Source organism: Gymnoscopelus microlampas (genome assembly GCF_963454915.1).
Source record: "Gymnoscopelus microlampas genome assembly, chromosome: 1".
Taxonomy (NCBI): Eukaryota; Metazoa; Chordata; class Actinopteri; order Myctophiformes; family Myctophidae; genus Gymnoscopelus; species Gymnoscopelus microlampas.
Genome location: NC_139962.1, coordinates 34,964,076 through 34,975,471, shown reverse-complemented (window position 1 = coordinate 34,975,471; position 11,396 = coordinate 34,964,076). Strand labels below are relative to the sequence as shown.

Below are 11,396 nucleotides of genomic sequence, written 5' to 3'. Positions count from 1 at the left end.
AAAAATAATATGACAAAATGTACAATGTAGCTCCTAGAAGTAGCTACCAGCAGCAGGTGTCCATACTATATCATTTCTACTGAGCCAATGAAAGTAAACACTATAGCCTATACTTACCACCAAATAGATAGGCCTACACCCAACATAACCTGCCTAACTGGGGCATATACAGTAGCACCAGACGTAAATTATAATAAAAAACATGACATTAGACTAGATGTCAAATCAAATAGCATACTGTCCTTGCACCCTGAACCTGCCCCTCCAGTCGACTTTGGAGAGGTTGTCCAGTCTTTAATCTTATCAAGAAATAAAAGAGGGGAAAATACATTTAGACATAGTGAAATATATCCCACAATGAATGTGTGACGGAAGCGTGCTTAGACAATCTTTTAGAAGTTATGAACACACAGTTCAGACTCGCAGCCTTTTACCATTTGGTCTTCACACGATTACGCTGGTAGCACCACCATGTGGTTATTTAGTGTCAATGCATGATACATAAACAACGACACTGTAGTTATATTTAATAAACAAAACCACGCGACAACTTCAGAAACAAGAGTAGCCTAATGTATTCAACGGCCTCACAATAACAATAGGCTACACTGACAACAAAGTGAGAGTTATCAACGTATCACTCATTGTCACGTATTTCACGTCGCCCATGTGTGCAAATGACACATCAGGAAGCAGATGACGTTATTTGGAACGACAACGGATGCTTGTTATCGGGCGTAGTGTTTGTTTCTTGTTTGGCCACCGCCTTACATGCAGTGTGTATTTAACTGGACTTCTAGCCGAATACTCGCCATAACAGTGCGATATGAAGTTCCATGTGTTGTTAGTTGTGTTGGTCGGTATCATCAGGGTGTCCAGCAGCCAGAGCTCGGCAGCACACAGGTGCTTCTGTAAGGTGAGTGAACAACTGAACCTGCTGCTCTGTTACTTACAGTAGTCTGTACAGTAGCCTAGTGTCTACATAGGCTCTAACATCTTTAACATCTCTACAGTGGTGTAAAGTAACTAAGTACATACATGTATCAAGTACACTTGAGTACAATTTTGAGGTATTTTTACTTTCTTCAGTATTTAAACTTTTCAATACTTTTACTTCTACTCCTCTACATCTCAGAGGAAAATATTGTACTTTTACTCCACTACAATTATATGAAAACTTTAGCTACAGTTAAGTAGATTTCGATTATTATTACAAAACTGCACAATAGTTTCGGTACTTTAAATATATTTTGATGTATACTTTTATACTTGCAACAGAGTATATCTACATTTTAGTATTGATACTTGTACTTAAAGGGATACTAGGGAGTTCAGAGGTAAATACACACCAGCAGTACTTTTCCCCGACCATCAGGGGGTGACACAGGAGGGACCTCCATAGAGAGGTTCTTTTGTAGGCATGGTGCCCGAAAACAGGTTGCTTTATTGGGATACAATATGCGGAAATTCCCGCCCTGCTGGTTCTCTGAATTTTTATTTTTAAATAGGCTCTTTCATGATAAATTGACCACATATATGAAGTTAAACAACTAAATTCTATCCACACGCTATCTTACAATTAAATTCTGTGCCTCAAAAACGAAGTTTGAGAGCGTTTTAAAACCGAAAGTAAACGTTCATACGGACACGGACGCGCACGGACGCGCACATGCGTGCGTTAATTTACGTCCCGGTAGTAAACATAGAACACATAAACATTAGGGAAAATACGGATTTCAGAAGGAGGACTGTGTTTCAATGCATATAAACACCCCAGCATAATTATATAGTGGCTGATAGAGGGGAAAAAATGCAAAATATATATATATATTTTTTTTTTTAAATTTAGGCTTAATGTTCCCTACAATGCCTTTAAGTAAAACACTGGAATTTATTTTGCTAAGGCTTTTTGTTTATATTATAAACCAATTATTTGTTTACCAACATTGAGACTGGACGCACAGGTGATTGTTTCACGCAATCAATTCCCAACCTGTTGTTTCGGGGTGCGCTGGTTTCACCCCTTCTTGTGTGTTGGCTAGTGAGGCACGTCCTAGCGAGACCTGATAGAATGGGTTTCATTGCGCGCATACTGGTTGCACGCATACTGGTTCTTATCAGTGTGACGTCGTCTGTTAAGGGGTCTATTGTTTGTTTGATAGACTGTTAAGCCAGATTCCACAAGGCTGACAAATGCCATGTCTGGTTTTTGATTTGATGACGTTTTTGTGAGTGTGCCCACTCTACAATTTGGGATAAGTAAACAAGTAATACGTTAATAATAGTAAGTAATAATAAATAAATAAATAGTAATAAGTAATATGTAAAACGTAAAACTGTCAATAGGAAATTACATATCTTATCCAACAACACTCAGATAGGCTAAACTAAACCTGCTATTAGATCATCTAGGCTACTGATAGTTTTCAATATGCTCTTTTAACAGTTTTAATTCATTGGGAGTCCAGTAGGCTAGCCTATATTTTCTGAACACTGCTGAGTGAATCTTAATGAGCTTTGTTTGGATATAAGAACATAGGATACTTGTTGTTATCCTATGACTGACAGCTTCACTTTGATGTCAAACTTAACTGTGCCATGGATCATCATCATCATCATCATCATCAGTAGTCGTAGTACTATAGTAGCAAGGCAATGTTGCTGTTGCAGTATAGAGTGCAGTCCAGAGGAGTATTGTTTTTGCACTTTGAACACAAGATAAACTGTAGGTTATATCTGACTTAATTTCAGGTCACAGGTAACCTTGATGATTGCACTTGTGATGTTGAGACCATTGATGCCTTCAACAATGACCTTCTTTACCCCAAACTTCAAAATCTGTTGAACTCTGACTATTTCAGATTCTATCAGGTAGGTCTAGTCTAATACATAGACACAAACATGCACACATTAATTTCTTAACTCTAACTTTAAGTGAGTGCTAGAAAATGCATTAGCTTTCCAGGATTTCCCTGACCTTTATATCCACTTGAGCATGGGTCTTCAACAGGGGGTCCAGGACCCCTATGTTTTAAAATATCCTCAGAGTTCCTACAGGGGGGCCGCCAATTTTTGTGTGTGATAGGAACATTTTCTTTCTTTTTTCAATGGCTGAAAATACACATTAAAATGAATCCAACATTATTAGCAAAGTGCTGTCAAACGAATCTATGAAGCCATCAAAGCTGCAACTTCACTTGGAGACATCCCAAAAGAACTGAATACTTCCAAGCAAATCTCTGAATGATCAACAGACATTGATAAGAGAATCAGCTAAATATGGTGAGCTAGCTTTGAAAACACCTCTTATCAAGTTGCATGGAAGAAGAAAAAAGTTGAATTTGCAACCCAATTTGATATACATAATATATGTAGTGAGGACCGACTGGGGTCCCTGCTTCGGCTCTCTCTCATCTAAGGGGTCCTTGGCCTGAAAAACCTTGAAGACCCTTGCTCTTGAGGACACACTTATTATTATTATTATTTGTATTATTGATGTGGTGGTTGTTGTTTCTATAGGCAAACCTGAATAAACCCTGTCCCTTCTGGACGGACAACAGCCACTGTGGTCTGAGGGATTGTGCTGTGAAGCCCTGCTCTCCTGTGAGTTCATTTGACAAACCTACCAGCATTAACCACTTTCATCCTGGTGTCCCTATTTTGGGCATGTTATTAGGCAAAACATTTAATAAAAATATAAAATAAAAAAGGGGTCAAAATAGCAGATCTACAAGATCACAATGCGTCACGTCATGACTTATGAACTTGTAGATCGGCTATTTTCGCTGAACGACACGTCATACAATGTTAATCAAAGCTCTTTTCACATCAGCTCATTTTCACAAAACTCTTGTGTTTCACAGAATGAGGTTCCTGAAGGAATCAGATACTCCAGTCACAACAAGGTGAATTTGTTCATAATGATGATTAATGTTACATGGAGGTTTTATGATTTTCTTTTTCATTCTTCTGTTATTTCAACAAATTCCTGTGTGTGTGTGTGTGTGTGTGTGTGTGTGTGTGTGTGTGTGTGTGTGTGTGTGTGTGTGTGTGTGTGTGTGTGTGTGTGTGTGTGTGTGTGTGTGTGTGTGTTACAGTATTCAGCTGAGGCCAATGAGCAGATGGATGACTGTGAGAAGGTGGAGCAGCTGGGAGCAGTCGATTCCTCTCTCAGGTGTGATAAAAAAAATTGAACATTAAGAAAAACATCCATATTCTCATAACTACTCTGCTTGGGTATTTATTAACCACACACATTATTTATCCATAAAAATAAAATATATATATATTTAGCATTTTCTCCAGTCTCCAAACTGGAGAGTAAACCGAACAGAGGAATAGATTTATTTTGTATCATTTGTCTGCTATGAATTTTGTGCCCAACTTTTACTGTGTGAGGTTCCCCCCTGCGTGTGAAACTCACACGCGTGCGTGCGTGCATTTTTATATTATTGGTGGTAAAAGTAAAGCCCAATGCATACTATAGTAGGAAAGCCACACCGAACAGCCGAATTTAGCTCGGGATCCGCCCACCCGAACCTCTGAATGACGTCATACTGTAGTGTGGAACGAACCTCCACTGTAGTATGCATTGGGCTTTATTCTGGTTCTGTCTCATCAGTGAAAAGACCAGAGAGGCTTTGCTGGAGTGGAACAAGCATGATGATGAGGCAGAGCGCTTCTGTGTGATTGATGGTAGGACACGGTTCATCCATTTGTTCAATTAATCAGTCAGTTAAACCTTTACCCACAAAATATGGGTACATTTTGTATTACTATTTAGAGAGAGAGAGAAATGTCCCACTTTTCATTGAATAGTACAGTGGAAAGTGAGTGGAAAGACCAATTCAGTAGTTCTGGTTTAATTAATTAAGTTAAAATTCATTAGAATTAAAATGTCTTATATGTTTTATATTGATTATGGAAATGATATTATACAAATAATTTGTGAGCAATCAGAATGACTGGCTGCTAAAGTATGACCAATCTAGTGGTTATGGAATTCTGGTCGTTAAATAGTTCATACTGATCTGTAGATGAGACTGTGATCAATGAGTGACACTCATGTTGTTGCATCACAGATGAGGAGTGTCCAGACTCTCAGTACGTTGACTTGCTATTAAACCCTGAACGCTACACGGGCTACAAAGGGCCAGATGCCTGGAAGATCTGGAACAGCATCTATGAGGAAAACTGCTTCAAGTAAAGACTACTTTATTTTTAGATTATTTATGAAAGTATTTCTGTTTCATTTGTCAGTACAGTGTTTTACAAAATAGTGCAAAAAACAATATAGATCAAAGTATACATAAAGGAATTTTACCGTACTAGAGGTTCGGGCCACGTAGCTGTCCGAACCTCAGTCTAGACATAGAGAACTCTGTATCTGTCTGTCCTTGTCCCTTTTATGCCCATCAGATCTCTGTATCAGTCAGTCCTTGTCCCTTTTATGCCCATATATGGAGATCTCTGATGTCATCAGTATATGCTCATATGGGCATGCCCCCTTTTGTGCCCATATATGGAGCTGACTGATTTGTTTGCTGATGCCATGAGGACACATTTAGGTTAGACAGCACACTTCATATTTGGGCGAAGCTGCATTGGGAACTCCTTATGGTTATGGCCGAGTCATGGTGACATGAGCGTGACGTCAGCCCGCCGGCAGAAATAGTTAAATTCAAATTCAAAACAAAGAATAAGCTTGAAGGTGACATGTTTTTATGTAAAGTACCAAAATGACAAGTTGTCTTACTTCAAAACATTTATTCAATCAACAAAACAATGAAATGCTTTAATCAAATCTTGAACCATTTTCCCTTGCAGACCTTATACTGTGAAGAGACCCCTAAATCCTACTGCATTCTACAGCAGTACAGGAACTGAAGGTGAGGATTCATTACATGATGATGATTTAGCTCTTGAAAACACTTACAAAAAGTGCTATACAAAAGATTATAAAAATCCTTAATAAGACAATAAAATACAAATGATAGAACAAAAAAAAAGGACAACTTCACCCATTTTTATTAACGCGAGAATAATGGCTTTCATTATAACATGCTAACGGTCCAGGAATAGAAAGCCTGACGTTTCTGTTAGCTAGGATTCCCCATTGATGATGTCACTGGTAGGCGGGTTTCTGAACTCGTCCTTTAACACAATATATTAATAAATAATAAAAGGCATTATCTGACTGTGTGTCTAAATAAATTCTCTTATTTGCAGCAAGGACCTTCTACAGGTGGCTGGAAGGTAAGTTGCTAAGATAAGATACAGAATCCTTGCAGTATATTTATATAGTGGTTTATTCCCATTTTAATGTTTTGAATTGTTATAAATAGTACCAGGTTTTATTTTATACAGTGTTCAAATGGTGTTAAATGCTGTTACTGCACTCTTGTGTCTTGTAGTACAGTACATATCTTTCATGTCACTGTAACTTTGTAACATTGCAGTTTTCCTCTTCGATAAATAAAAGTATAAACTTATCAGTGATCATATAATTACAAAAAAACTTGCTGTTGCATGTAGTTCCAGTTGAGAATTACTACTATTTTATTAATTCTCCACTCTCTACTCTCCTCCAGGCCAGTGTGTGGAAAAGAGGGCTTTCTACAGACTCATCTCTGGTCTCCACACCAGCATCAATGTCCACTTGAGTGCCAGATATCTACTGGATGGTAAATTATGTCTTTGTTGAAGATCTGCGCTTTAGTTTATTAGATCTTTCCTTTCATTAACTTCCCTTTTCCTCTCTCTTTCCCTCAGACAGCTGGTTTCAGAAGAAGTGGGGTCACAACATCTCAGAGTTCCAGCAGCGCTTTGACTCAGAGCTGACAAACAATGAGGGCCCCAAGAGGTTACGAAACCTCTACTTCCTCTATCTGATTGAGCTGCGCGCCCTGGCCAAAGCCTTGCCATTCTTCCAGCAGCCCTCCTTCCAGCTCTACACTGGCAGGCCAGAGGAGGACCGCAAGCACAAAGAGATACTCCTCAACATCCTTCAGGATGCCAAGTAAGCCAAATTTAAAACATTGTGACTTTATGTGAAAGAAAGTAGTACAACTATCTTAGCTACACTGTATAATTTTGTGTTCATTTAACTCGGGGAGTAGAAATGTAACGATATGGAGTCATAGTGGTCCATTTGTACATACTGAGTTTCAAATGAATACAAAAAAAGAGCTTGGACATCGTCTATTTTCACTATTTTTGAAATAGGGCTTGTTATACATATGTATGTATGTATTTGTCTAAGTGTGGATCCTGGGAAGACAACAATATTATCTTTGGGTCTCAGCTGAAAACATTTGGGAACCCCTGCATTAAAGTATCCTTGAGCAAGACACTGAGATCTTACCTGCTTGGTTAATATGATCCGCTCAGAGTAATAATGTCAACTATGTAAAATGTAATGGAACTGTAGTTTATAATGAATTCTCTATCTCATTCTTACTCCAGCTCTTTCCCTCTGCACTTTGATGAGACCTCCCTGTTTGCTGGAGATGAAGTGGAGGCTGCAAAGCTTAAGGTCTGTAACCACTGCTGGGCCTGGCAGTGGAAGATTTGTCTTGTTTAAAGCGGAATTCCAAGGATATAATAGTAAAACCTGCTTTCAGAAGAAGCCACAGGGAGAGGGAAAGATTCAGTCATTGCTCATAACATAGAACTCGGAAACACTTTGGTGCAAAAATCTGGTTCATAAAAAGAATATTTTTTTGCCACTCAGTATGAAGAAAACAACAATGATTGACATTGACAAAGTACATGGACATACAGTACAGTATTAAAGACTTTAAACAAGGCAATACTCAGAGCTTTTGCTGATATTTTATGTGTTTTGCACTATGAGGTGAGTACCTGAGGGCCTGAGGTCCAATGTACCATCACTGGATTATTTTTGTAACTATGCTCACTGCTGTTTTGTTTCTTTGTTTTTACTCAAAACATGAAAATATGTGGATTGCACTGTGTGTGGGTGACCTCAGGAAGACATCAGGCTGACATTCAGGAACATTTCCAGGATCATGGACTGTGTGGGCTGCTTCAAGTGTCGACTATGGGGCAAGGTCCAGGTGAGTAGCACCACTTTCTGGTCACTAAAGCCTGATATTTTGTTGTATGCCGAGAATAGCCAACAATGTACAAGCTCACAACACCTTGCATTGCATCATGTTGTGAGCCTGTAGATCTGCGACGTTCAGCACACAAAAGAGTAGTCTATAAATTAAGCATTAAGTGCATTGCAAATGGAAGAGTAAAATAAATAAATGTGATATTCCTTATGGGGAAATGTTGGCAAACCACTAACTTTCTGTGTCATCTCTGTGTGTTTCCTGTCAGACACAAGGATTAGGCACAGCCTTGAAAATACTGTTTTCTAAACAACAGATTGAGGCTCTGTCCAAATCTAACATCCAATGGCCCACTTTCCAGCTTAGTCGACAGGAGATAGTCTCCCTTTTTAATGCCTTTGGGAGGTAAGACACTTTCAATTCAACTAATTTCAGAATAATTGTCAATCCAGTGCACAGTGACATGAAAATCTTTTCACTTGGGACAAAAGCAGAACATGGGGCATCAATACAATAGTAAGTGACAGTTAAAGTAGCAGGTACTGAAGTGATTAGCATGAAATTCTAGTTTAACTCTAATACAATATCATTATGATAAATAGTCACTTTGCAGTTCTCAATTAAAAGTCAAAAGAAGCAAAACAATATATGGTGACACTATAAATGTGTCAATTTTGCAAGTGTATTTCTCTCTATATAACACGTGTGCGCATCCATAGAAATTACATTTTAACATCTATTCTTTAATATATCTTCCAGGATATCAACCAGCATTAGAGAGTTGAAGAACTTCAGGTCACTTCTAGGAGAGGTGCGGTAACGATGTATCTGTGACCATTAGTCTTCATGAGCATTCATGCAATGAGAATAATGGGGGTAATGGATGGCTTTTCCCAATAGGGAAAATGTGTAACTTTTCTCAATGGGAAAATGTGTAGCTATCGTAGCCAGCACTGAATCATCCAAATTGGCTTGCTTTTATTGAAATGTGCTTGAGATTGCTATGAAAATAAGTTTCAATCTACTTCCAGGTGTCTGTCCTTGTTACTGTATATGGCTCAGGAAATATTCTTTAATACAGAAACTACAATCTAGTGAGTCTCAATAATATTGGTGGCTCTTGTTTTGTTACAGTTTGTCAATTGACACTTTTTTATTTGTTTGTAAATTAAAATGATGTTGCTGTTTGTGAAAATGAAGTTGGCTGACCGCAGACCTGTTCAACAGACTCTGGCAGCCTGTTGCTTAATTGTACTATTATTATGATGATGATGTTTTCCATTTACTTTAATCTGATGTGGTACAACAAAAGAATAAGTGAAAAAGTTGAATAACAGGAAACCTGTGCAATTTCCTATGATGATTTGGACTGTTTTTGTCAACACACACACTGGCTGGCTACTGGCACTCTTCTCAATTTGAAAACGTTGAAAAATCTGCTTTATGGGGCACCCCAGTGGCTCACCTGCTAAGAGCACACTATATAAATGACTTCCTTCCCTTTGAATTTGACCCGAGGTTCTTTGCTGCATGTCATCCCCTCTTCCTATCTCTCTTTCTCTCTCACTCACTCACACTATTGTAAATCAAGTTTTTTTTACACCTAAATGTAGTCTAAATTGGTGGTCGGTAAAGGTTAAAGTCTCCAATAAGATGAATGGGTATTATGGCAAGCAGGAGTTCTGCCACTTAATCATTTTATCATGCTCATCAAGCTGTATCTAACTTGGCTATGCGTTTAATTTCTGGTTGGTAGACTTAAACATAAGAGTTATTTGACTATTGTGTTAGAGGTTTGATTAATAACAAATATGGTAAATAAATAAATGTAACATCTCAGCAGCCTCTGTTAGCCACTGTAAGTCAAGTTCATTTACGGTGTCTGGACAGTGATAGAACATGTGTTCATATTGTTTTCTTTAGACTTCAAAAGTACAGTATACAGAGTGTTTTATTTTAACACAGAGTTGGAGAGCTTCTCTACTTCTTCAAAATCTGAGCTGGCTGTCCTATCCAATGTGTAAATGTATTAATCACTTGCTGAAACCTGAAGCTGTTCTGCTTTGAGCTTTGGTGGTGGAGTGACCTGTGATATTTCCCCATTGCACATTCCCTGTTGTTTGTTCTCTTATTTCTATTTTATTTTATTTCATAAAGTATGTATTTTATGTATAATTTATTTATTTTATATATTGTATTAATGTTGCATAGTCCTGCGGACCATGTCACACCAGTATTTTGCTACCTTACCTGCTTTTATGAGTGAGTGACAAATAAACCCCTCTTGATTCTTGAAAAAAGCCTATTGAGGAGCTTTTGCGACATATATTTCAGACATATCGCATTCAAGAATATCAGTAACAGTTGCCTCCATCACGATTCACAAATAGGGAAATGAATCATACAAAGCTACAACTTTAGCTTTGACACTACTAGGCCGATGTCCCATTACGACCTCTCACTCCGCTAGAGCTCTATAGCGGAGTGAGAGGTTCGTAATGGGCCTAGGCCGATGCCCGTTGGGAACACTTCCCATTAGGAATGCATGCCCCTTGGTTATGCAATATCTGTTGTACCTGTTGTCACTCAGAGTACTTGAAGCATAATAATAATATATTAATGATGATTTTGGGCTTTCTTTTTGTGCTCGTGCTAAATGTGGTGTCGTCCTCCACTTCAGCCCATTGCTCTGTATACACTGTACAGCATGTATTTTTTCTTTCTTGGAAATCCCATTGGGTAACCCAAAAAGGGGGGTGGGGTGTATTAAGAATTGAATGTCTAAGACTTGAGTTGACATGTATACACAGTGAATTTAAAAAATGGCATTAAGAATTGAATGTCTAATATTTCGGTTGTCAAAATGAGTGCAAGGTGAATAAATAAAATAAGAAGAGTACCTATAGACCAATTATTTGTTTACCAACATTGAGACTGGACGCACAGGTGATTGTTTCACGCAATCAATTCCCAACCTGTTGTTTTGGGGTGCGCTGGTTTCAGCACACCCCAACCCCCTCTTGTGTGTTGGTAGTTAGGCGCGTCCTAACGAGACCTGACAGAATGGGTTTCATTGCGCGCATACTGGTTGCACGCATACTGGTTCTTATCAGTGTGACGTCGTCTGTTAAGGGGTCTATGCAGTACCTCTTATCGTAGTACTTTAAAGCCAGTCTATGATATCAGTACTATGACATTATATTGATGACATCAGGGATCTCCATATATGGGCATAGGAGGGACAGACAAGACACAGTCTGACAGTGACAGATGCCATAGACTTGTCGAAAATCCATTGGTTGGATGGTTCTTGAGATA

At 38.4% G+C, this 11,396-nt stretch overlaps 1 protein-coding gene across 1 annotated transcript; it reads left to right on the top strand.

Annotated features, from left to right (window-relative positions):
• The first annotated feature begins 722 nt into the window (after positions 1-722).
• LOC311050620 (ERO1-like protein alpha) lies at positions 723-9,332 on the top strand. Its single transcript, XM_084064706.1, has 15 exons — positions 723-916; positions 2,752-2,871; positions 3,520-3,603; positions 3,864-3,905; positions 4,098-4,174; positions 4,622-4,695; positions 5,082-5,202; positions 5,827-5,888; positions 6,229-6,255; positions 6,591-6,683; positions 6,772-7,018; positions 7,465-7,534; positions 7,992-8,078; positions 8,347-8,483; positions 8,838-9,332. The coding sequence occupies exons 1-15, from the start codon at positions 827-829 to the stop codon at positions 8,896-8,898; spliced, it is 1,392 nt and encodes a 463-aa protein (XP_083920832.1). The 5' UTR covers positions 723-826; the 3' UTR covers positions 8,899-9,332.
• The last annotated feature ends 2,064 nt before the right edge of the window (positions 9,333-11,396 follow it).

Coding starts and splice junctions, on each gene's coding strand:
- LOC311050620 (XM_084064706.1), top strand. CDS start 827: ATGAAGTTCCATGTGTTGTTAGTTGTGTTGGTCGGTATCATCAGGGTG. Junction 7,019..7,464: donor AACATCCTTCAGGATGCCAA/GTAAGCCAAATT, acceptor TTCTTACTCCAG/CTCTTTCCCTCTGCACTTTG. Junction 7,535..7,991: donor TGGAGGCTGCAAAGCTTAAG/GTCTGTAACCAC, acceptor GGGTGACCTCAG/GAAGACATCAGGCTGACATT.